At 38.0% G+C, this 24,832-nt stretch overlaps 3 protein-coding genes across 14 annotated transcripts in view; 2 read left to right on the top strand and 1 right to left on the bottom strand.

The window, feature by feature from the left end:
• The window catches only part of nhsb (Nance-Horan syndrome b (congenital cataracts and dental anomalies)), a 68,870-nt gene extending 61,237 nt beyond the window's left edge, over nt 1–7,633 (top strand). For all 11 annotated transcript variants that reach the window (XM_051123092.1, XM_051123090.1, XM_051123088.1 and 8 more), the window contains 3 exons: nt 15–3,041; nt 3,701–3,824; nt 3,926–7,633. In XM_051123092.1, the coding sequence (XP_050979049.1) occupies nt 15–3,041; nt 3,701–3,824; nt 3,926–4,529 (3,755 nt within the window). In that variant the 3' untranslated portion in view covers nt 4,530–7,633. The remainder of the gene's footprint in view (nt 1–14; nt 3,042–3,700; nt 3,825–3,925) is intronic.
• A 3,213-nt stretch (nt 7,634–10,846) lies between these two features.
• Nucleotides 10,847–16,639, top strand: si:ch211-161f7.2 (retinoic acid-induced protein 2). The gene is made up of 2 exons (XM_051123220.1): nt 10,847–10,927; nt 15,270–16,639. The coding sequence occupies exon 2, from the start codon at nt 15,347–15,349 to the stop codon at nt 16,604–16,606; it is 1,260 nt and encodes a 419-aa protein (XP_050979177.1). The 5' UTR covers nt 10,847–10,927; nt 15,270–15,346; the 3' UTR covers nt 16,607–16,639.
• Nucleotides 16,640–17,910: 1,271 nt separating this feature from the next.
• scml2 (Scm polycomb group protein like 2) overlaps nt 17,911–24,832 on the bottom strand; it is a 31,548-nt gene continuing 24,626 nt past the window's right edge. The window contains exons 11-15 of one of the 2 annotated variants that reach the window (XM_051122079.1): nt 24,353–24,529; nt 23,632–23,757; nt 21,671–21,913; nt 19,605–19,765; nt 17,911–19,502 (exon numbers count right to left, since the gene is read on the bottom strand). In XM_051122079.1, the coding sequence (XP_050978036.1) occupies nt 19,380–19,502; nt 19,605–19,765; nt 21,671–21,913; nt 23,632–23,757; nt 24,353–24,529 (830 nt within the window). In that variant the 3' untranslated portion in view covers nt 17,911–19,379. The remainder of the gene's footprint in view (nt 19,503–19,604; nt 19,766–21,670; nt 21,914–23,631; nt 23,758–24,352; nt 24,530–24,832) is intronic. The other variant, XM_051122080.1, reaches the window with a different exon arrangement.

Genomic DNA, 24,832 nt, shown 5'->3' with positions numbered 1-24,832 from the left:
TGATTTACCTGTAGATTCTGATGAATCACCTGTGGCTAGAGAGAGAACAGTAATCATCCATGCCAACCCAAACAAGTCACTGTGGCATGAGGACCTCTCCCTGAGTGGCCGAGTATTGCACACCAAGGACTCTGGCTGTCAGACAGATGACTTCTTGATTGCTGCTCCATCCCGGAGGCGTATCCGTGCCCAGAGGGGTCAGGGAATTCCAGCTTCTCTCTCACACTCCACTGGAAACATCACCTCCCTGCCGGATCGCTCTGATACTGTGTATGCTGCAGCGTCAGCCACTCGTGTCCGTTCTAGAAGTCTACCACGTGAGGGTGGCCGGCTTCTGGATGAGGACCAAGATGACAGTGATGATGATGATGACGATGATGATGACGATGAAGAGGAAGATGAAGAACTCTCTCCGTATGAAGCTGAGGACTTCCTACCAGGTCCAGGACAGAGAATTCCAAAAGATGAGGAAGAGAGTACTGATGATCAGGCCATGCCAGAGCTCCAGTTTGGGAGTCTTAAGCGTATGCAGCATTCGGAGAGCCCTGACCACACATGGATTGAGAGAGGTAGATCCAGACTCCCACGCAAAGTTGATATGGGCAGCTGTGAGATTTCCTCCAGCTCTGATACTTTCAGCAGCCCCATCCACTCAGCCTCCACTACAGGAGTGCTTGGCAGCCAGATGGACCATAAAGAGGATCACCAGTCCTCAAGTGGCAACTGGAGTGGAAGCAGCTCCACTTGCCCATCGCAGACGTCTGAAACTCTTCCGCCTGCTGCCTCTCCTCCCTTGACTGGATCCTCACACTGTGATTCAGAGCTCTCCCTCAATACTGGGTCCCATGTCATTGATGACACCACTGGCTTCATAATTGATCCCTACCACATTGACAAGCCACAAGGACAGGGGCAACGATCCAATTCTTTTACCTCATCGGCTACTGATCAGATGGATGATGCAGGGGTCAGCACTGCAAGTGATGGTGAGTGGAACTGTGCCCAGGACCAGCAGGATCAGCCCTGCCCCCAAGACTTCAGCCCAAAGCATTCCAGAGAGGATGAGAGTGGCGTTAGCTGCCCCAGTTATTCTAGTGGGGAAACTTACGAGAGCTTCAGTGACCAAGCATCCGCTAGGAAATCTGAGATGCACTACGTTGTTGACACTGAAGGATTCTATTCCTCCATGCACTTTGACTGTGGTCTTAAGGGTAGCAGAAGCTACTACAACTATGCAGCCATTGACCCTGACTGTGGCCCAAGTGGAAATATAGCACCTGGCATGGGTGAGTACCCTCAGTCAGAGTACAGAGCCACCAGGACACTGGGCAGACCATGTCTCTCCTTAAAAAAACCAAAGGCCAAGCCACCCCCACCAAAACGTAGCTCTTCATTAAAGGAAACAAGCAGTGGTGTAAACATTCTAGAGCAGGACAAACCAAAGATTACTTGCGAGTTGCCACTGCCCTTGTCTTCCAGGGAGATGACACTGCAGCTGGACTTGGCTGGTTCTGCAGGGCACCTTGACACTGCAGGTCTTGAGTCACTTGGTGCATGGGGAGTGGAGAATGTTAGGGACATGCTTGACTGCTCATCTCCATTCAGTTCCTCGGACACGCATTCCTTCAAGGATGAAGGTGCTGTGCAAGCAGACTATGCAGACCTTTGGCTCCACAATGACTTGAAATCAAATGACCCTTACCGGTCTCTGTCCAACTCTAGCACTGCTACGGGTACAACTGTTATTGAATGCATCAAGTCACCAGAATGTGCAGAAATGCAAGCCTGTCAACCCAGGTCCAGACCTACTTCTCCAACTCTTCCTCCACCTGAAGGTGACTTCAAGCTGGCTTCCCCTGAAAAGTTGGTGGGATTAGCGTCCCCTTCCAGTGGATATTCTAGTCAGTCGGAAACACCTACATCTTCCTTCCCCTCAGCTTTCTTCCCAGGGCCCCTGTCTCCAACCAGTGGCAAAAGGAAACCCAAAGTCCCTGAAAGAAAGTCCTCACTTTGTTCCCTACAGCAGTCACAGCTTTCAGTCCGAGACCCAGGCATTTCCTCCAGGAGGGACATTGACTTCCATGCTATACCCCCCAGTCACCTCGACCTAAATGCTCTTCACAGCAAGCACTTTTCTCACAGAAATCAGATGCACATCCTCCACCAGAATAAGCAGAAGGCTGCCATAGCTGCAGCTGCTGCTGCAGAAGCCCGCTCTGCAGCTGTCGCTGCAGCTGCTGCGGCTGCAGAGGCTCGCACTGCAGCTTCTACTTCAGAGAGTGCAACAAGCACAATACTTAGCTCAGCCCATTTGGCCATCACTCCAACTGTTCTTAGATCAGTCCAACTACGATCTATTTGTAGACCAGCTGAGGGGAACCAAGGGTATGATCTGGCCAGTGCAAATCCAGTAACTCGTCCCAAGTGTCCCACAATAATAACTGATGCCCCATCCATTAACAACAGGCACAACAGGAAACCACCAGCCTACAAGCCCCCTGCACCACCGCTCTGTGAATCACAGGTTCCACCGGTCGAAAGTGTTATTCTTCCCCAGGATGAAATTAAAGTGAGACAGGAGAGGCTTGGTCCTGGCACATACTGGGCAATGACTGCTTTCAGAACTCCTGTAGTAGACCCTACTCCTGAAAAAGAAGACTCTTCGACAAGGTCATCTCAAGGTCCTGAGCAAGAACAAGACAGCAGAAAGTACCCAGATGTGCAACTGACATTGTCACCAGAGAGACTAAAACAAGATCTAAGTCAACTATCGCGGCCAGACCCTTCAGCACAGCCCGTGTGTTCGGCCAGCACAATGCCTCCCCCTGCTTACAGTGAAATACAGAGGAGCAATTATGTACTGTGCAACAGTCCTGACAAAGTGCCTGTTTCAACTCAAGAGGCATCGCACACTTACACAATCAGCGATGTACAAGGCCGAGAAGAGGATTATGAGACATCAGGTGTCACAACCAGAAGTGCCTCACAGGACATAAGGGAAGAAGGGTCGACCCCGGATACAGAGGACTACTTCAGCAAGGGTAACTGTCCCGTTAAAACTTTGTAACACGGCTGTAGGTAAAGATAACAAGTACTGTGAACATAGCTGTTATTTTTTCCCTCAAATCAGCTTCTCAAGTATTTGATTCTGTGCATAACATAGGCCCTGTCCCAAATGGCAGACTTCATGTGCACTTGCGCTCTTGCGGACTTAAAACAGCCTCTGCATGTGCGTGTCCATTAGGTCCACGAGACTGAGACCGCAGAGTGTCCCATTCGTTATTTTAGTTTTCAGAAGAGTGCCTGTGAGCGCCCCCTTTGGTACACATTGAGCTCCATAGCAGACTTCTACCCGACAGTCAATGGGGGATTATATCATGAAAGTCTGAACTCAGAAGAAGACCGCAAGGGTTTAGGGTGCGATTTGGGACAGGGCCATAGTCACATGATACAACAAACTCCATGCAGAGTTGGTGATTGTTTTTATTTCACCTCTAGAGGCCGGTATTCCAAAACAAGAACTACAGGAGGTGATTAATCAGTAAAACTGATATATTGGTCAACCTCTATATCACATATTACTGTAGTAGGCCTAACGGTATTTTTTTACTAGACCGATTTTACATTAAAGCTGCCGAATGCATAACTTTATTTTGAGAGCTAATTAAGCACGATGTATGAATGCTTTGCATGTTTACAGAATCAACTCCCAGTGACAATTCAACCTCTCCTTTGACCGATGACTCTAAACCTGATGATGATAATGTTTTCCCATCCCCCAACAAACTACGCACAACTGAAGATCTGTTTGCCATGATACACCGGTAAGCACAATTGTTTTACATTATAGTGCCACATTTTATGTCTCATTCTCTTGTTGGTGCATACATGTGACCAGAATACACTGTCAACCAAATTATTTTAGATCTAAAAGGAAAGTGCTGGGACGTAAAGACTCCGGGGAGATGAGTGGAAAAAGTCGGCCTGGTGTAGCACCTGCAACTGCCCCTGTCAGCAATCCTACTGTATGCCCGGTCACCCCAGCTGCCTCAATCTCTTCAAACTGCTCCCAGCGAGCCTCAGGACCCATCTACAGGAGTGCCAAAAAGTCCAGTACATCCAGTGAGGAGTTCAAACTCCTGCTGCTAAAGAAGGGTAGTCGCTCAGACTCGAGTTACCGCATGTCTGCTACGGAGATCCTTAAGAGCCCCATCACACCCAAGACTCAAGCAGAGCTGCTATTAGAGGCCGCAAGGCCACCAGAGGAGCCCCCCTTACCCCTTCAGGATTCCACTAGCAGTGGCGATCCACTTCCAAGCCAATTCCCTAAGGCCAACAGTGAAGGATTCTCCCCAAAAACACTAACCATGTCAGCTGCCTCCAGACAGGGACGTTCCAGAATTCCACCTGCGGCAAACAGCAGTCGCTATAGCACGCGGAGTCGACTGTACACTGCCCCAATGCAGGCCATATCAGAGGGAGAGACTGAGAACTCAGATGGAAGTCCACACGATGACCGATCCTCTTAGTGGTATAATCACTTTTTTTAACCACTTATCGAAATGATAAATCTTTTATAATATGAAAACATTCTATTTGAACTGTATGAGAGTGCTGTTCACATATTATTATCTACCTTAGTTTTCTCCCCTGATGTTTGTGGTTTGAAAAAAAAAAGTTAATTTCTAAAAGCTCCTTTTGTATTCCATATGTCAGCTGAAAACTCGGAAGAAGAACTCGAATTTTTCGCATTACCATTTATCATTGAGAGCTATGATTTTCATCATAATCCCACACTTTTATGCTCACAAAATGGGTTGTCAATAGATATCATTTTAATATAGAAATCAATCACAAATTTACATAAATATGTGGATGCTTTTTAGGGACAATCGCACCATGGCCTTTCTAAGCGGGGTGTCTAAGTGTGCAAGGGGAAAGATTTCAGAGAAGAAGAAAGCTAGAAATGTTATGAACTTAGTTCTAATAGTGGACTGGTTTGCAAAACCATCAGTTCCTTTGCACTCTGGTTAATTATACCTTGAAATATACAACCTGGATGTACTGTTAAATAACAAGGCAAGCAGGCAAAAGTAATCCAGTTTTAGTTTTGAGTTTAGAGTAATGCAATGGGACATATGTGGTATGTGTGCGTGAGAGACTCTTCATGCTGTATGAATCTCAAAATGTCAAACAGCATTCCAACAACTGTTAAGAAAACTAATTTAATCCTTTTTAGTTTACCTTTTCTTCAAAGACCCAAATTGGGTTGTGTATTTTGTCACAATTTTCAGGTGTCATCATGTATATTTACTTAACCAACCAACATGGAGAAGAAGAAGAAGAAATGAGGACCTCAATCTCAATGTATTCTGTGAATACCCTTAAAATCAAACATACTGTTCATTTGAAGAAGAAGAAATGATTCACTTTTAAAGTGAAACTCTTCGGAGTGGGAGGTCTTCTCGGAGTTCAAAACTCATAGGAATTAGCTAGATTTGTCAAGCCTACACTGTGCCACTGAAGGGAAGGTGACAAGCTGTGAAAAGATCGATTTTTTTTGGTCATCTGTCTCTGAAGAACGCTCTTTCACTGTGGTCGTAATTCAGTTTGTTCATCCTCTGTACAGCATGCAATAAAACACTAGAACATGTCACATCTCCACTTAAAATGTATTTCCACCTTCACTTGAATTTGTTGAGTATGTGCTATGTTCAGTAAATGTACAAAATGTATAAGATTTGTTGAAATTTGAAGTTTTACATCACTGTATACACAGTTTGAGCTTTTTCCCTTAAGTGGAGGAACTGGACAATCTAATCTAATGAAGCACTATTCGTGTACAGCTGAGTTTTGAAAGAACAGACTGAGGCGTAAGAGAGTATTAAGGGGCCGTTTTGTTGAAATGATGATAGAATTATATTTAGGAAGTAATGTAATGCGAGTACTGATTTATATCTCAATCTCTGGGATATAGATAAAACGACTGCGAAAAGGCAGCGGTGGTTTATTGCTCATCTGTATATACATGGATGATTGACATAATATTTCAGCCTTGTTTCTGAACTGTTGTTGATTTGTCATGTACTGTCATGTCTAAGAGGTTTGAGAATTGAATTCTTTTTGTTTTATACCAGTAGAGAAACCTTCCAGGATATTCTGAGACACTAACAGAACTAACAGATATTTTCTCATAAAATAGGAGCTGCAATGTGCCACGTCTTATTTCTCCTTTAATACAACCCTGTCTGATGGTTGTCGCAATTAGCTTTGCTTTATAACTACAGAATTTTGGAAATACAGACTACTTTTTTCCTTTGTGTCCATGTACTAGAACTAAATCTATGAAATCTTCTTTTAGATTGCAACATTTAATAGAAAAAAAAGTATTTTTAATTATGGGATATTTTATCCAGAGAATTATTTTGTTAATAAATTTGGAAAAGAATAATGATAAAGCTTTATTTAAATAAAATAAGAAAAAAGTATTTCATATCAGGGGTGTATCAGCCAATGATGAAGATACCGAACTTGTAAACATTTCTAATTAGCTGTAAACTTGCATTCTGAACAAATAAGCTATTCTATATGTTATACAACTGTAGTTAAATGTTTTGGTGCTTTGAATTCTATACCCAGGCCATATTCTGTCATTGTTGCCATTTGGGGGGGGGCGAAATGTCATTGACATCATCAGTTTTCTTTTCATATTTTTCTCTCTGTGCTTGTGATGCAATTGCAGTCATGAAAACAACACTCGTGACAACTCAAAAATTCAGATATGTAGCAATGATTGTGTCTTTTGTTTCATTTCAATTTTCACTACACAACTGTAGCCACATTCAAAGTATCAACCTAGTTACCTGTAGTGAAGCTTACCGGTCAGTTTAGGCCTTATTTGCTAAATATTACAGAAACACATAAAGGGAAATCACAAGGATATCTGCATCATAGTTATTTTACCTCAGCTTTGGACTGTTTAAAACCGGCACAAGGTACTACACAAAAATTACCATATCAAAAAAGAAAGAAAAAAAGTGTGACAGGAAACAAAAAGACACTACACAGAATAGTTATTTTATGGGTGAAATATCATTATTCATCTTGGACTATTTCTCAGTTTTTCATTTTTCTTGTTGAAATTCTCTGCATTTATGGACAAGCACAGTCTTTTTTTGCCAAAGGGTTTCAAATGGTGTAAAATGAATTACAAATTATAATAAATTAATTGAACAAATAATACAAATTGAGGGTTAAAGTAAAAATGTCTATGGATAAGATGCATCTCATTCAGTTACAATAAACAGGAAGCAAATCTCACTCTGCATACAAGCTTCACTTCAAGAGATTTGAATCCATTTTGTATTTTTGTATAAACATGTACATATAATCTTTTTAAAGTGAAAAAAGAGAAAAGACACTGTTTCATTTTGTAAAATGTTTTAAAAGTTTACATTAATTCCAAGCCTTTGTATATTTTTTGAGCTGTGCGACTCTCTCAGTCCTGTATTTATTTTTTAGTAAACATTGTGGGAATTCCATTGTAAATTTGAACCATTTCTTGCCAGCTCAAGTGACTGCTTAGTAACTGTGCATAGAGAAAGCCAATAAATGTGACTGCATTGAAAAATAACTTTATGCCTGAAGTATGATTTACATATTTACTGTATAAGCACTCGACTCTTACACTGTAGTCTAAGTTAAGCTAAGGAAAATTTTGTTTTTAGTGTCAGAGGTTTTGCACTTGCATCACGATTTGGTCATATGGAGATACTCAGATGTAAACAACAGCATGGATTGCATGGTTAATGTGCTACTGAATATGTTTTTCTGCTAACTTATCCTGTCTAAACCACACAAAAAAAAACATGTGGAAGCTGCTAAATCATATAGAGAAGTAAACAGAAAACAGGAATGGACAAATATTTTGACAAACTAAAGTTAATAGGCGGTAAAGATAAGTACAAGCAGTATTAATTACGATATTAGCCTAATTTTTCACCTACCTGACTGGAAATTATGAGAACAAACACTGATGTTGTCAAGATTCTTGCCCTGAAAATCCTGGTTCAGTTTGGCCAACCACAAACGCCCTTTGTTCCTCAGTTTTTTGAACTCTTTGATTTGTTATAACTTTTGGCAGTCTATAGTATTCCAAATGTTTTTCCCGGTCCGACCGATTAGCAAAGCTCAAAACATGAATATAACTGACCATTTTCAGCAGCAATAATCAGTAAAATATGAGTTATTCGGTTCAGTGGCATTGTTTAGGCTACATTACCAATATGGCCGACTGTCCTGAAAACACACTATACCTATTACAAAATGTATTTACGCAAAGGCCTACTTTTAAATATTTCCACTCGAGTTATGACGTGACACTTTGCACTCACCGTGAATAAAAACATTTTAAATGTATTTAAAACAACGCTATAAAACGTATATAAAAATACTTACGGATCAGTTGAGCCTTTTCTTATAAAGGCACGACGCACGGGAAAGCCTAAAATCCTAAAATAGTATGGTTACACAAAATTAACCTCTTCACAGTTGTGTTTTTGCTGTCCAAAGAAAAATAACAATGTCCACCCATTCTGGACTGTAATAAAACATTAGTGGTTGAATCTTCGGACTTTGGACGACGAACCTTTTTTGCCCGCGAAATTTCGCGGCTACTTCAACAAAACTGAAGACTGACGGTGCTAGTCAAGGCCTGGTTGAAATTCCGGAGAACGCCACTAGAGGGGGCTTTTTCTCCACAAACAGTCATTTTTCATAAACACGCTAATGTCTGAAGGACAACCAATAGCCATAACTCTGTAAGTTCTGTTTTATATGTAATATATGCATTTTCGTTCATACCATTGAAGGAACATTTTAGGCTTGGCATCTTGTATTTCAGGGTTTGACTGTCCTGACACCTGTTTCTCCCGGCGTACAGTGAAGCTTCAGGTTGAGACAGACCAGCATGAAATATTACTTAGAGTGTCTGTGTAAAGCGGCTTTAATATTAGGATAATTGCTGCCTTCCTTGCATAACCCGAGTGCAGGGGCGTAGTTTATTATACAGATATAATATTTGTTAAATAATTATTGTTTAATCTATTCAACCACAATCACATAACTATTATAACATATTAAATAATTAAAATAAATAAAATGGGTTTTTGCATAATTCTTGATGAGTTTGATTGAAAAAAGCTAATTGTTATCCAGGCTGCTTCGGGCATGTCGCGCATGTAAGATCAAAACGTGACATTTCTGAATAAAATAATTTTATACACTTTAGTCCTATCAAATTTGGCACTTTCAGTTAATGTAGGCCTGTTAGGTTATTCCTTTTATTAAGCCTATTATTATTGTGTTTTTATTATAAAATTTATATTACAATAAATTTGCCCCGCAATGGTTTGCATAATGACGTGCTGCGAGGATAATATAGACTAGGCTAGCTTAGCCTATTCCTTATTGAAAATCTTTTAAAAAGAAAAGGTTTATTATACAATGAATTATAGGCCTATAATTAAAATTATTAACTCTGCAGTCGTCAATGAAAATGCTTTTTCACAAGCACAGACTTTTTTAAAAAAAGAGAAGAAATAAACAAACAGTTTAACACGAAATAAGTTTCTAATCTCTTTATTCATTCATTAATTTATTCATTCATTCATTCCACTCAGGCCACAAGAGAAATATTAAATTTAGCTATATACGGTTATCAGCATATGAAGAATCGTCTCTGGTGGTCTTGGACAGAATATGCGCCGTTAGTGCAGCGTCCGATGACGAAAGCGCCGTCCGTTTTTACTTTCACTTTCACTTTCTAGTGAATCGACCGAGATTAAGAGGTTCAAGAGATGATACGCCACTGCCTGAGTGACAAACAATTTCTCCGTCAGTTCATGGTAAATAGCCTCTTCCTGTAGCAGTTTCCAAAATTTTAGTCAGGTTTCTTGACACGCACCGCCAGCCTTCAGTTTTAAGGTGAAGTAACAGCCAAATAGCAGCAAAACATTTTTACCTACGTGTTCAGCTTGAATGACATGTTGTGTGGGGAAATTCACAATCTCTTGGATTTGTATGGAAATGATTGGATTTCGCCCACGAAAATTTGTTGAACATCGGCAAATGTGACCACACCTTTAATTATTTAATTCGCATGTGAATATAATAATTTAAAAAAAAAATTAAAATTGTATTTTTAAAATATCCATGCATGACAAATTTCAGTTAAACTTTATTTAAAAAAAAAAATTAAACACATCTATTCTTGTCATTACTGAGTGAGACGTCAGTGTAACAAAGTGAACAAAGCTCCCATGATCTGTGAGGCTTTTTGAACTTTCCATAAGAGATTAGACAGGAGGCATTGATAAGTGATTAAGCGCCAGACAAGATAAGGCAGGAGGGTGTTAGTCAGAGGTGGACCCTCTGGCCCCAGAGGTTAGTGCACAGCATTGTTGAAGGTCATGGCAGTCTTTGAGGCTGAATTTGGGACAATGGGTCTTTCAGAAGCAGGAGACCGAGACGACATGAGTCAACAGACCACCATCACATTTTACAAACTCCCTGTTCCTGTGATCACTAATTCAATAAAAGCAACTGTCTACCAATTTTAAAACTATGCACTATGGAACTAAAGTAGTACATATCCGTTGTATATTCTCACTTAATGGGAATATTTATTATTCTGCATTAAAATCAAGTCAATACATGAATTAGATGACTTTCATCTACAAATTCAGATGACAGAGCAGCACAGAAGGGGCCGTTCTAAAGTTAATTTACTGCATCAGGCTGCTCTTTCTCAGATCTGAAGCTATCAGACAGACCAAACTGAGCAAGACTGTTCTGCAAGACTGTGCTGTTTCTATCCAGTGATGGTGAACTTTTAAAAAGCAGTTGAGCCATACTAAATTAGAGTAAGGTAAGAGTGTATTTTTTCCACTATGCATGGATTATTTTAAATTGGAGGATTTTAAAAGACTCAAATGTATTTAGTTTTGTCTTAAACACTTTAACTTGCCTTACAGATTGTTGATTGTTCTTCTGAAATGTGACTCAGTTTTTAATAATTTAAGGTCAGAAAGGTTTAAACAGACACAAAGCACACATACCTTATCAGTATATTTGAACTTAAAGGTCCATATTTTCTAACTGATAATCAATGTATTGTCTAATCAATGAATGAGATTAGATGAAGAATGTTTTTGTGATGTGTCATTCTGTGTGCTTGCACAGTTTATATCAAACATGTTCATAAAGGTATTAAAAAGACCCTCAATATTTCTCAAAAAGATTTAGGTCCTTTGGAATTTAATTTCTTCTTTTTTTTTTTTTTGGAGTGAATGTTTTGGACTACAATTGGGGTATTTATCTCAGCGGTTTGGGTGAAGTGGCTTATAGTCGTACTTAGTTTGTGGTTGACTGAGACTGAAGTGTATGGAAGCCATTATGGCATAAACACTGGAATTCACTGTAGCTGTTCATACACAAACATATGGATGAAAACAGCTTTTATACCACCACCAGCCTGTAAACACTCATACATACATCCCTCTCATCTCTTAACACTTTGTAATTTGGTAAGCTGGAGCAATTCACACTTTTCAACATTTTGTTAATTCCCACATTGCGTACATTAAAAATTAATAATGATAATAATAATTCTATGTTCAATATTTTCTCCTGAAATCTTTGTGAAGTTACAGTGAAATTTGACACATGGAGAACATTAAGTTCCTAATATAAAGTTCAATCCACTCCGCTTTGGCAGCGGGAACAATGTGCATATGAACTGAGCTTTTCCATCATGTCTACAGATCTCCTTTGGCGCAGAACATTTATTGGTTTGTGATCCATGTATTTGGCTATGGAGTAAACATTTAGTTGCACAATAGTTAACATGCTGAGTTAATAAACGTGTGGAGGCCAGATTGAACGTTATTATTCATTTAGAGAAATAAACAGAATAATGAATGGATAAATATATTTGTTAAAATGCATTTATTTATTTGCTTGATGTAGCATGCAGACTTTTATTTACAACTTGGACATGAACATGAAAGCAAACCAAATGCTAAAACATTCTGAAATTATTGTGCATTTTCCAGTTCAACTTTTCACTCAAATTGCTCATTTGTAAAAAAGAAAAAGTTTTAGACTTTTGGAACTCGCTGGCTACTTTGAGAAGACTTTTGCCTCTGTATCCTCTATCCGCTACTATCTACTGATGTCCTATTTTAAAATGTTTAATATTTTGACCGTATATGTGATTCATGATTGAATTAAATCCCACTTCAGAGCTTTAAAGAATTGTCAAAGCACTCAAGACTTTTCATGATAGTTTGTAAGGCCTGTCTCCTCTCATCACAAAGATTTGTTCTCTGCCATTTAACTCAAAGCAGCTCTGACATCTGCTCAATATTAGTCATTTATATTAACGCTAAACAAGAGCTTATGTGGATTAAATTTCTCAAAACATACTGATGGCCATATTGAAGACCATCCTAAATTATCTGGAAAGAGATGCTATAAAATGTTTCCCAAAACATCAATAAATTCTCCCCGACGTTAAGTTAACACCCACATTAATTGCTAAGAATGTATGAAAAACAAACAGAATTGGATTGCATTACTCAGGAAATTTAAGAATACAACTTGAACATTTAAATGCTCAAGTAGCTGTTTGTAATAATAAAGAAGTATGGAAGTATGTAAATATAATGGGTACTTTATATGTCTAATATAGGCCTATAACAATAAAGTTATTACCTACTTGAAGGACATTTTTATGGTTTTGGCATTTATAAGGTTTTGTCTTAACAGTTTAATCATTGCCATGTAGCCAAAGAGTGACCTTGAAATTTTCCCGCTTGAGATCCGAATTTGTTTATGTAGAGTTCTTGGCAAGCATTTTAATGGCGTTTATTTTTCAAAGGTTTATACAAACAGCGATGGATGACGATTTTATTAGATACTTTTATTCATTTGTAAATGTCCACAAGCATGTTTTTAAAGAAGATTTATTGGAAAGTGATTCACTAAAAAGAATCGACTCATTAGTCATTTGTTCGGGAATCAGACTGCGACTCATGTTTTTGAATCACTAAAAAGAACCGATTCATTAAAGTTATTTATTCAGGAAGCGGCATACACTGTTCGTGCTGTATGTTTGGACTCACTAAAAGGAGCTGTCTCGTTAAAATTGTTCATTTAGGAATCGGACTACTACACTGTTTGCGTTGTAGTCTATGGACCTATTTCTCATAGCGGAAGTCGTCATAGTTGGGTAAAATCCGATAGTAGTGAATGGGAGAGTACCACAAATATATTTTTTGCATTCCCATTTGCTCAAATAACAAACGAAAAACTACACGGTAGTGTTTTCACGACTTTGATTCAAAGGAAAAAAAATAGAGAGAGATTGATATCGGCAGTCAGAAGAGAGAACATGTCAAATTTACCGTCCCTCCCATAGACGCGGCATTAGAAACACCCTCTCATAGCGTTAACTAGTTTTTTGGTAACTTGATGAAAAGGTGGTATAATACAAAATATAGTGTTATAAATGCACATACATATGTTTAAAAATCAAAACATAAAAAAGTTTAAAGGATTTATGATGATGATGACCGTTAAAACGCGTCATCACAGGCTTTGTGAAAAGGGTCCATTCGAAAGTGATTAGCTAAAAAGAATCGGCTCTTCAGTCATTTGTTCGGGATTCGGACACGTCGTGTTGTATGTTTTTAATACACTCATGCATACATTGTTCGCGATAAATGTTTTTGACTCACTAAAAAGAGCTGTCTCGAAAAAATTGTTCATTTGTGAATCGGACTACACTGTTTGCGTTGTATGTTAATGATTCACTAAAAAGAACCGACTTCTTCGTTAAGTAATGAAACGACGCCGGTGGCGCTGAAGATTCAGCCGAGGTGTTGAGGCGGCACCGAGTAAGTATAAATAATAGTCATAAGTATAAAATAAATGTTGAAAGTAATATCGTAGCTCATTCTCATTGTTTTTCCTTTAACTTTACGGCTAGCTTGACTGGAGTGAAAATATCCCATACAGCAGGACCATTCCCTTACGAAAATTAACCATGATTACCAAGTGTAGTAACCGTGTTTGTGTATTGATTACCATTTGTATAATTTACTACCAATATCATGGCTAAACTATGGTTAGTGTAGCAAAACAATGGTTACTTTGTGGTTAGCCTACCATAGTTTAACTTTTTTTTTTAATAAATTGATTTAGCGGAAAATCTATCATCAGTTTGATTTACATATTGCATTAATGTTGTAGTGAAAATTGTCCAAATGATTTGGGGACGTTGCCTATTTTATATGTGTTAATGTTTTATGTGTTCTCCAGAGACAAATGCACTGCAGACTCCAATAACCAATAAAATACTGTAGATTTCCTCAAAGCAGTGACATATGGGTCTATTACCCTGGGCTTAACCTCCTCCACTGGAGACACCATTGAGGAGAGGGAATGAGCCTGTTTCCAGCATGGAAACTGTGTAATGCTCACAAGAGGGAAAATCTGAGCTGAAATAACATGTATCAGGGTTGCAGTGGCAGAGAATTTATTGCACACTCTTGTTATAGTATTTGTGGTCAGGGTTGTGAAACCTTGAGGTTCAGAATAGCTTTCCAAGATCTACAGAGCTACCATTAAAGGAATAGTTCAGACAAAAATGAAAATTAAGTCATTTACTCACCCTTACCTTTCTCCAAACCCATCTGATTATCTGAACCATTAGTTTACAATTAAATTAAGTTTATAAACTTATTGACTCAGTAGTGACTTAGCAGCTTACTGGAGGCGAAGATTATCTGTAAATAACCTCTTAAACAAAATTGAACTATTCCGAAACCCTGTGGAAGCCCATCCAGGAAACATTTTATTGCTTCTGCAACTTTGTTCCCTGATTTTCAAACTCAAGTTTATAATGCATTGCATGTCTCTAGATATAATGACATCCAGTTGTTTCTCATGTTTATGTTTATTTTTTGTGCATTCTAAAGAGATTTGCTATTTATTGTGGATTAACTGTCTGCCCTGCTTGACCTCAGGATGACTTAGTATGGGAGACAATATCTTGGAAACGTTTTTTACTCAAAGGAAATTGCTTTGTTGTCCTTGAGATTCCTTGTAAATCAAAAGCAGAATTTATAATTTATTTTGCTGTTTATATTGTGCTGAAGTCATCCATTAACAAAGGAAAACAAACAAATACCTTTTTTTCTTACCAGGAACACAAAGCTCATCCACAAGACATCTCTGACGTTTCTGAAGGCATCTCTTTGCATGGAACCTTCAGGAGTCTACAATGGCGGACCAAACAAAAGAGGTAAAAAAGCATCAGACCAACACAGAAAAAACAGACGACAATGGATCTAATCTCAGTTCCAAAGATCAAACAAAAAAAAGGTCACCTGAATTAAATCCTTCTAATGAACACTCAGTAAATCTCAGACTGCATCTACAGTTAGCTGGCCGTTTGCCACCCCAGATTGGTGAGACACGCATATCTCCCTTGATTTTGCCTCCTGCAAGCACAATGTCCACACCACTGATCCAGGATCAGCATTTAAACTCCCAACTTCCACCTTCTTTACGCTCTTGTCCGTTTGCCAATATTCAGACAAGCGCTTTGCTTGAGAGCCTGCTTTTGAGTCAACCAGAAGCTTTGGTTAACCACACAGATGTACCAGCATTTCAAAGCCCTGGGATTGCAACTTGTCTGAAAGATCTAATACAATCTCTCAGTAATTCGGCAGAGTGTGCAATGACTGGTCCAAACCAACCAATCCCTTTCATTTCAAATGGCTTGCCACATGAAATTGTTCAGCCTACTAGCACACCAATAATCTCACTGATCCCACCAGCAACTTTGTTGGTCCCTTATCCATTTGTGGTCCCATTACCAGTGCCATTACCCATCCCCATCCCAATCCCTATCCTAATGAGTTTAGACTCAAAAACCTTTATTAAAACTGGTTCTACGGTTGACAAGAGCACACAGACCTCGTCTACAATCCCTTGCTGCACTAGCAGTATGGCCTACCCCATATTTCCAGTGTCTCAAGACAAGGTGCTTGACCTCTCACTTAAGGCGACCCAAACAAAGCGAGAACATGTGTTATCTCCTTCACCGGACTCAGCACTGGATCTGTCTGTGGTAAACTCAAATAGCAGATTTAGGAATGGACGAAACGCATGGACATTACATGAAGGCAATGGAAACAACATCACACGTTCAAAGTATGAGGACTACAATGGCAAGATTGTGCGCCCTACTCAAACAGTCAAAGTCATTGTGTCGCCCACAGAGACCGTTCCTGCCCCTTTATGTGACAAGCGAAGAGGTTTCTCATGGGACTACATGAAAGCAGACGGGAGCCAGGATAATGGGGTACAGGACAACTCTAAGAGACTGTCCACAACTCACCCTCATTGTAGTGAACCACAGAGACGGATCTTAAACAACAAAAATGTACATTTCAAAAGGGATGGGTCACACATGTATGGAGACACTCCTCCATTTAAAAAACTGCATCTGGCTTATTTTCTGCCTGAAAACAGTTAAAATTTAGCATATATGCTATGTGCTATTGGTATCTGTGATTGCAGATATGTTTTTGGCAACACAGCTAAGATATATTAATCTATAGTCTTATTGATTATTATAAACTAATACACATGCCGTTAGAGTATTTTCTCATCTGTTCCTAATTTTTAAGGTAAACAGAAATTTGTAGTTACCACTACTAAGTAATAATATGCAATAATGATATAATTAATATTAGAATTAACACAAACAAAATTCCAATATATATATACAGGGGTTGGACAATGAAACTGAAACACTGGCCAATATAGTGTTGGAGGTTTCATGGCTATATTTATGCAGCCTGGTGGCCAGTCTTTACTGATCGCACATTCCACCAATAAGAGCAGAGTGTGAAGGTTGACTATGTGCACCCAATAGCTCAAACATTGTACCCTGAAGGTGGTGCCGTGTATTAGGATGATAATGCACCAATACACACAGCAAGACTGGTGACAAGAGTGATTTGATGAACATGAAAGTAAAGTTAAACATCTCCCATGGCCTGCACAGTCACCAGATCTGAATATTATTGAGCCACTTTGGGGTGTTTTGGAGGAGTGTTTTCATACACCAACATCACATAGTGACCTGGCCACTGTTCTGCGAAAGGAATGGCTCAAAATCCTTCTGGCTACTGTGCAGGACTTGTATTTGTCATTCCCAAGATGAAATAATGCTGTATTGGCTGCAAAAGGAGGCCAAACACCATACTAATTGTGGTCTAAACCCAGGTGTTTCAGTTTCACTGTCCAACCCCTGTATATATATATATATATATAGATAGATAGATAGATAGATAGATATTTATATATATAGATAGATAGATATAGATATCTAGATAGGGGTGTGTGTGTGTGTGTGTGTGTGTGTACATCATATATATATATATATATGATGTACACACACACACACACACACACACACACGTTTGTTTTTGTGAATTGTGGGAACTTTCCATAGACTTCTATAGATTTTATACTGACCAAACGATATTGTCTATCCCCTAACCCAACCCTAACCCTAAACCATAGCCCTTACAGAAAACATGTTACCGAAAACGCTGCAGGTCGGTCCCCACAACGTCAAAAATTTCAGGTTTTACTATCCTTGTGGGGACATTTGGTCCCCACAATGAAGCAAAAACAAGTACACACACACACACACACATACACATATACGCATCCATATCTACATGTATATGTATCAAATGTACAGGTAAATTATATGTTATAAAATATCAAATCTAAATCCAAATTAAAAGTTTTTTAAGCAAACCATATTTAATGAGGTAATACCTTTCCACTGAAAATATGGTGCAAATGACAACTTTATAAATGCAATTATTTATTCAAATGGTAGAAAAGTGTTCAAATAAGTAAATACAAAATATTTCAACCTGAGTATAAGAGCAAAGTAATACAGTGTATCTAAAAGGAGCTAAAAATGTATGTATATAAATGTGTATCATAACAAAAAAAGCTCCATCCCCCAAGTCACAAAAATCAGACAAAGCCATGAGACACAATGCGCTAAAAAAAAAAAAAAAGTTTCTACTATTAAATAACGAAAAAAAAAAATAATAACAAAAAAATGCACTGAAGGATAGAATACTGATCTAAATACACATTTGTATGATACACACATAAAAAGAACCCCATACATATCTGGGATTGCTGCATGCTCCATACATCATTTTCATTCACCATGCAGATAAACCTCTGAATTCCAGGACCATGTGACACCTGACACCGCTTCATGGGTGTCACCTGAAGTGCTGGTGTGGACATTAATACAGTCAGTTTTTTAGAGGGAAAAGACATGACTGTTTAAACAAAATATGAGCAAATGAAAACATATTGTACAAGTGTCCTGAGTAATTATCTTGAGTTAAACAGCAATAGTAAATGATGTTTTCACTAACAGTCAGAAATATAAGTTTGTGCTTTTAAAATCGGTGCCTTTTATAGACGATAATAAACCAGTTTTGGTTTACATCACTTAAAAAAAAAACATTTTTATTTTTTCTTATATGTTATTTAGTGAAACAGCAGAACATTTTGAAATATGATTGTGTGTTTCCATTCCAATGTCACAGGAAAGAAAAAAAAAAACTGTATAACTCCATAACTCCAGTTAAATAAACTATGCCAAATGGTGGAATTTGTTTAACTAGCACCAAAACCCTTCATAGTCAATGTCCAAAGTGTATTTCAAATACATCATCAGACGTAAACCGAGAGTGAAATACAGTGGAAAGTGAACATTTGTCAAGCTGTCTGTGCGTGTAGACAGTACCAGAAACAATACATAAACAACACAGTGAAATCCTTTGGGATTCAGCTTTCTCTACCATTGTCTGTAAACGCAGAGCATCGTATCGCTGAGGTACTGAGGTCTGTAGCTGCAGTTTTACAAATAACTTGTTTCTAGATGAGAGCCAGAGAACATCCTTGAACACAATAGCTGTACAATGCAAGTTAGGTAGTTTTAAAAAGTCAATCTGGTGATGTTAATTTTTGCATTTGTTTTTTGCCACAAAAATGAAAATATTTGGCTGATCAGTTTTTCCCCCCAGCGAGAATGAGTACAGGTGGAGTAGGTCAGCATGTTAGACCTTTGACATCAATGTCACAAGTAATAAATATCCACGTATCTTGAGTGAAGTCCACTCTGAAATCGAGTGAACCTGCGTTTTCCTCTGTTGCCCTCTAGTGGATCATCTCTGTTTTTGCTCAGGAGGTTCCAGCTGTTATTTCATCTGTTTGAGTCTCTCAATGTGATGGCAAAGTTTAAGAGCAGGACCCAGTTTCAGCCCCATGTACTTCATGATCATGTCACTCCGTAAAAGCATCAAGGCCTTGCCATCAATTTCCTGTGGAGAAGCAAAATCAATTTATTAGAAAATCTATTTGGAAAACTTGTTTTAAAACAAAGTGCAAAAAACATATGAGAAATAAAGAAAAGCATATCTCACATGTTTCCTGAAGAGCTCTGCATGCGGGCCCAGTGCATGTGGATCAGCGTCACGTACAAATTGCATCACTTCCTCTATACTCCAGGATGACGGACTCTTATTAGACGTTTTGGACGGATCCTTTTCTGATGCTTGATCAGGCCCAGTGGTTGAGCTAGCAGCTACAAAACAACACAAATTAAGAATGTACGTTATACATCAAAACAACACTAAACAGAAACATGAAACTGAATGTAGTTATGGCTGATAAATTTGGGAACCACAAAAAGTTGTATTTTTTATTTACACATTTGTATTATATGTATTATAACATTGCCACTAGGGGGCACTGCAATATATTTTATTTATATTATATATATATATATATATATATATATATATATATATATATATATATATATATATAAAGTGCACAGCATTTTCTGTATAGAATAGGATAGGATGACAGGATGACTAGGTCGCCTTTTTTCACTCATACACTGACTGGACTACATAAAAATATTTTTTCAGACAACAAAAAAAAGTGATATATATATATTTAAATGTGACCCGGGACCACAATACCAGTCAAAAGAGTACATTTTTTAAAAGCGAGAATTATAAATCCTCTGAAAGCTGAATAAATAAGCTTTCTGTTGATGTATGGTTTGTTAGAACAATAGAACAATATTTGGCCGATATACAACTGCTTGAAAATCTGGAAAAATCTAAATATTGAGAAAATCACATTTAAAGTCGTCCAAATTAAGTTCTTAGCCATCCGTATTACTAATCAAAAATTAAGTTGTGATATATTTGCAGTAGGAAATTTACAAAATATCTTCATGGAACATGATCTTTACCTAATATCCAAATAATTTATGGCATAAAAGAAAAATTGATAATCTTGACTAATACAATGTATTTTTGGCTATTTTTACAAATATACCCATGCTACTCGGGATCGGTTTTGTGGTCCAAGGTCACAAATATGCTTTGTTATATGTGGGAGGCAGCATTCATTTTAAACATTATTTTGAACATTTTCCTTTTGTGCACAATATACATACCACATATTGCGGAAACGATAATAACAGTGTGATACCATCAAATATAGCCCACAACTGAAAGTAGTAAATGCTAGATGTAAAATGTTGTGGATTATGTGCGTCATCATACAGTAATAAAGCATTATTGTGTTTTATAATCACAAAGTAATTTCTGCCTGCCTCAACTGAAATATATTTAAAAAAGAAAAAAAAAAAAAAAAAACTGAACATGAGCTTTATTGAATGGGAGTGCTGGTGTAGGATCAGTCCCTCCTTGACTGTTCTGGACTCTTTAAGATAGAAAATAAAACTGAACCCCAAACATCACTCCCACTCCGAGATGCTATTTAAATATATATGGCCCCCTGAGCCGCTAACAGGCTTTAATCCATATCAAAGCCTATTGTGGCACTTGACATTTGATTAGAGAAAATACATCTGGTCCTCACACAAGCACTCTGCGCGGAACTGATATGGGTGTTTATCCCATGATAGAAATAGATCTCAGTCTCTGAAGAGCAACACTGATCGCGTAAGCCAAGCCGCTAGACCGAAAGCATTCTAAGAGAACTGAAAAATAAAACTGTTCTGCTTTTAGGGCTCAAACACAAGCGTAATGCCAACAAGCTGAGACACTAAAAGACTTCAAATGATTCAATACCTTTAATCTTTATCATTACTAAATCAAGAAACACTCTACTTAAGCTTAGATGGAGACAAGGCTGATGTCACATGGACTATTTTAACAATGTCCTTACTACCTTTCTGGGCCTTAAACGTGTCAGTTGCGTTGCTGTCTAAACACGGTCAAAAAGTTCTCAGATTTCATCAAAAATATGTTTATTTGTGTTCTGAAGATGATCAAAGGTCTTATGGGTTTGGAATGATATGAGGGTGAATAATTAATGACAGGATTTTCATTTTTGAAAATTTCTGGTCATCTACAAGCAGGGGTGTCGCAACCCAGAGGAAAAGGAGGACAAGTAGTCATACATGTTATTAATAGTGTGTGAAGGCATCTAAACAAAGCGTTCTTACATAGCCTACCTTCCACTCGTCTGTGTGTGCGTGTAGGTCCCAGCTCAGAGGGGTTGGAGGAGAGTCTGCGGAGGGGTGGGGGGTGAGAAGGGTAGTGCGGGCTGCTTCCGACCGGGGTGTGATACTCAGACGTGCTACGTAGTGGTGGGGGCCGGGGGGCAACGGAATTGGAGGCAGAGTCTATTGACACTTCTGAGAACTGCTGGTCTGTGGTGGCACCATTTTCAGCATGTGCAATGGTTTCTGGAAGGTGTGAAATGAAATGTTTTAGCTCATACTTAAGGTATAAATACATTGGGTACTCTCATGACCGCGTGAATTGAAGTTGTTAAAGTCATTATTTTTGTTTTCTTTGCGCACAAAAAGTACTCTCGTAAATTCATGTAATTACGGTTGAACCACTGATGTCACATGGACTATTAAACAATGTCCTTACTACCTTTACTAGATTCCCTTGATTCTTAATACTGTGTTGTTACCTGAATGATCCACAGCTGGGTTTTTTTTGTATAGAGATAGTTGTTCATGAGTCCCTTGTTTGTCCTGAACAGTTAAACTGTCCACTGTTCTTCAGAAAAATCCTTTAGGTCCCACAAATTCTATGGGTTTTCTGTGTTTTTGTGTATTTGAACCTTTTCCAACAATGACTAGGATTTTGAGATCTGTCTTTTAACACTGAGGACAACTGAGGGACTCATATGCAAGGTTCAATTAACAACAACAAGGTTCAAGTACATGAGCGTGAGTAATTAATGACAGAATTTTCATTTTTGGGTGAACCAAAATAAGAGGGATCATACAAAATGCATGTTTTTTTATTTATTCAGTACTGACCTGAATAACATATTTCACATGAAAGACTTTTACATATAGTCCACAAGAGAAAATAATAGTTGAATTTATAAAAATGACCCCGTTCAAAAGTTTACATACACTTGATTCTTAATACTGTGTTGTTACCTGAATGATCCACAGCCGTCTTTTGACACTGAGGACAACTGAGGTACTCATATGCAACTATTACAGAAGGTTCTAATACTCACTGATACTTCAAAAAGAAACATAATGCATTAAGAGCCGGGGGGTGAAAACTTTTTGAATTTTAAGATCAGGGTAAATTTCTTCTGTAGCTTCTGATAAATTTAAAAAAATTAAAAAAAACAAAAAAGATATTTAGGCCTAATAAGAAAAATTTACACATCTTCATTGTGTTCAAAAGTTTACACCCCTGGCTCTTAATGCATCTTGTTTTGTTCTGAAGCATCAGTAAGCGTTTGAACCTTCTGTAATAGTTGCATATGAGTCCCTCAGTTGTCCTCAGTGTGAAAAGACAGATCTCAAAATCATATAGTCATTGTTGGAAAGGGTTCAAATACACAAAAACACAGAAAACCCATGGAATTTGTAGGACCTAAAGGATTTTTCTGAAGAACAGTGGACAGTTTAACTGTTCAGGACAAACAAGGTACTCATGAACAACTACCACAAAACAAAAGCTGTGGATCATTCAGGTAACAACATTAAGTATTAAGAATCAAGTGTAGGTAAACTTTTGAATGGGGTCATTTTTATAAATTTAACTATTATTTCCTCTTCCTCTTTTATGTGAAATATCTTATTCAGGTCCGTACTAAATTAAAAATAACATGCATTTTGTATGACCCCTCTTATTTTGGTAAAATAATTTACATTTTGCAGATTCTGCAAGGTGTATGTGAACTTTTGACTACAACTGTAGATATAAATCTGTAATAATATTTTATAATAATTTTATAATAATTTATAATACAACTATAATAAAAATCAGACACTTAGTTACAATGTAGACTATTTTAATTAGGAGTCTGTCTGCATTATTAAGATTTTTTTGTTCAGTTATTATGGCATAAACACTCAATCGCCATCATCCACTCTCAGACACTAACAAGCAAAAGCACTCAGAACAGCTAAACAGGTCATACCATCCGAGGGCAGAGCTTCTGTTCTCTGTAGTTTTGGGGACAGGGCAGCAGTGTAGGCAGATGAATCTCTGTTGAAACGTCTCGTACCTCTCGCTACAGACAAAGCTTCTGACGTCTCCTCTTTCACTGCAACAGAAAAAAAAAAAAAGATACAGATTACTTCTGGAAGACCACAAGATTTACTTCTGATATCACACAAGTTTGGACTGATGACTAAAGGGATAGTTCATCCAATGAAAATTCTGCCATTAATTTCTCGCCCTCATGTCGCTCCAAACCCGTAAGACCTTCGTTGATCTTCAGAACACAAATTAAGATATTTTTGATGAAATCCAAGAGCTTTCTGACACTGCATAGACAACGACAGGACTACCACGTTAAAGGCTCAGAAAGGTAGTAAAGACATTGTTAAAATAGTCAATGTGACATCAGTGGTTCAACCGTAATGTTGTCTTGAACATGATAGTTGTGTTGTCGTCTATGCAGGGTCAGAAAGCTCTTGGATTTCATCAAAAATATCTTAATTTGTGTTCCAAATATTTGTAATTTTTAGTTAAAGTAATTTTAGCACTTCAAAGGATTTAAACCTACAGTTTCTAATTTACCTCTTTTTATATTTTTGATTTCATTTTATTTTAGATTTAGTTAAATTACTGCAGTTTCTAATAGTTTTAGTTTCTGTTATCAATTACAACACTGACACAAACAAATGCACACATACCTGATTTGCTCCGTTCGTACGCCTTGTGTGTGTTAGTACTTAGTGGACTGAACGGCTGGCTGCTGAACAGGTTATCGCAATGCAGGTGGTGACACAGAGTTTCTAGAAAGCGTAGAACGAATGATGCACTAGAGGCAGTGGGGAGCTTGACGTAGTGGATTCCTCCTTCAGAGCGAACTGCATGAAAGTAGAATTTGTGCAAAATTAAATACACATAACTGTATTACTCTTAAACATCACATGGAATGCATGCAACTGGGAATGTATATATGGGCCATTCTACAGAACTGGTACAAATCAGAGTTGGAAACGTCTTGAAAAGTGTCTTTTTCCAAAAAAATGTTATGTATGCAAATTGTATAATATCCAAGGTGAAGTTAACTCTCACATTGTATTTTCAGAAAGTTTTCGAATATTTGTCCTCTCCCCAAATTTGTCACTACCGAAACACAGTAACATATAAAGTAATTAGAAGTAATT

Source organism: Labeo rohita, chromosome 11, assembly GCF_022985175.1.
Source record: "Labeo rohita strain BAU-BD-2019 chromosome 11, IGBB_LRoh.1.0, whole genome shotgun sequence".
Taxonomy (NCBI): domain Eukaryota; kingdom Metazoa; phylum Chordata; class Actinopteri; order Cypriniformes; family Cyprinidae; genus Labeo; species Labeo rohita.
This window is presented reverse-complemented; position numbering and strand designations above follow the sequence as displayed.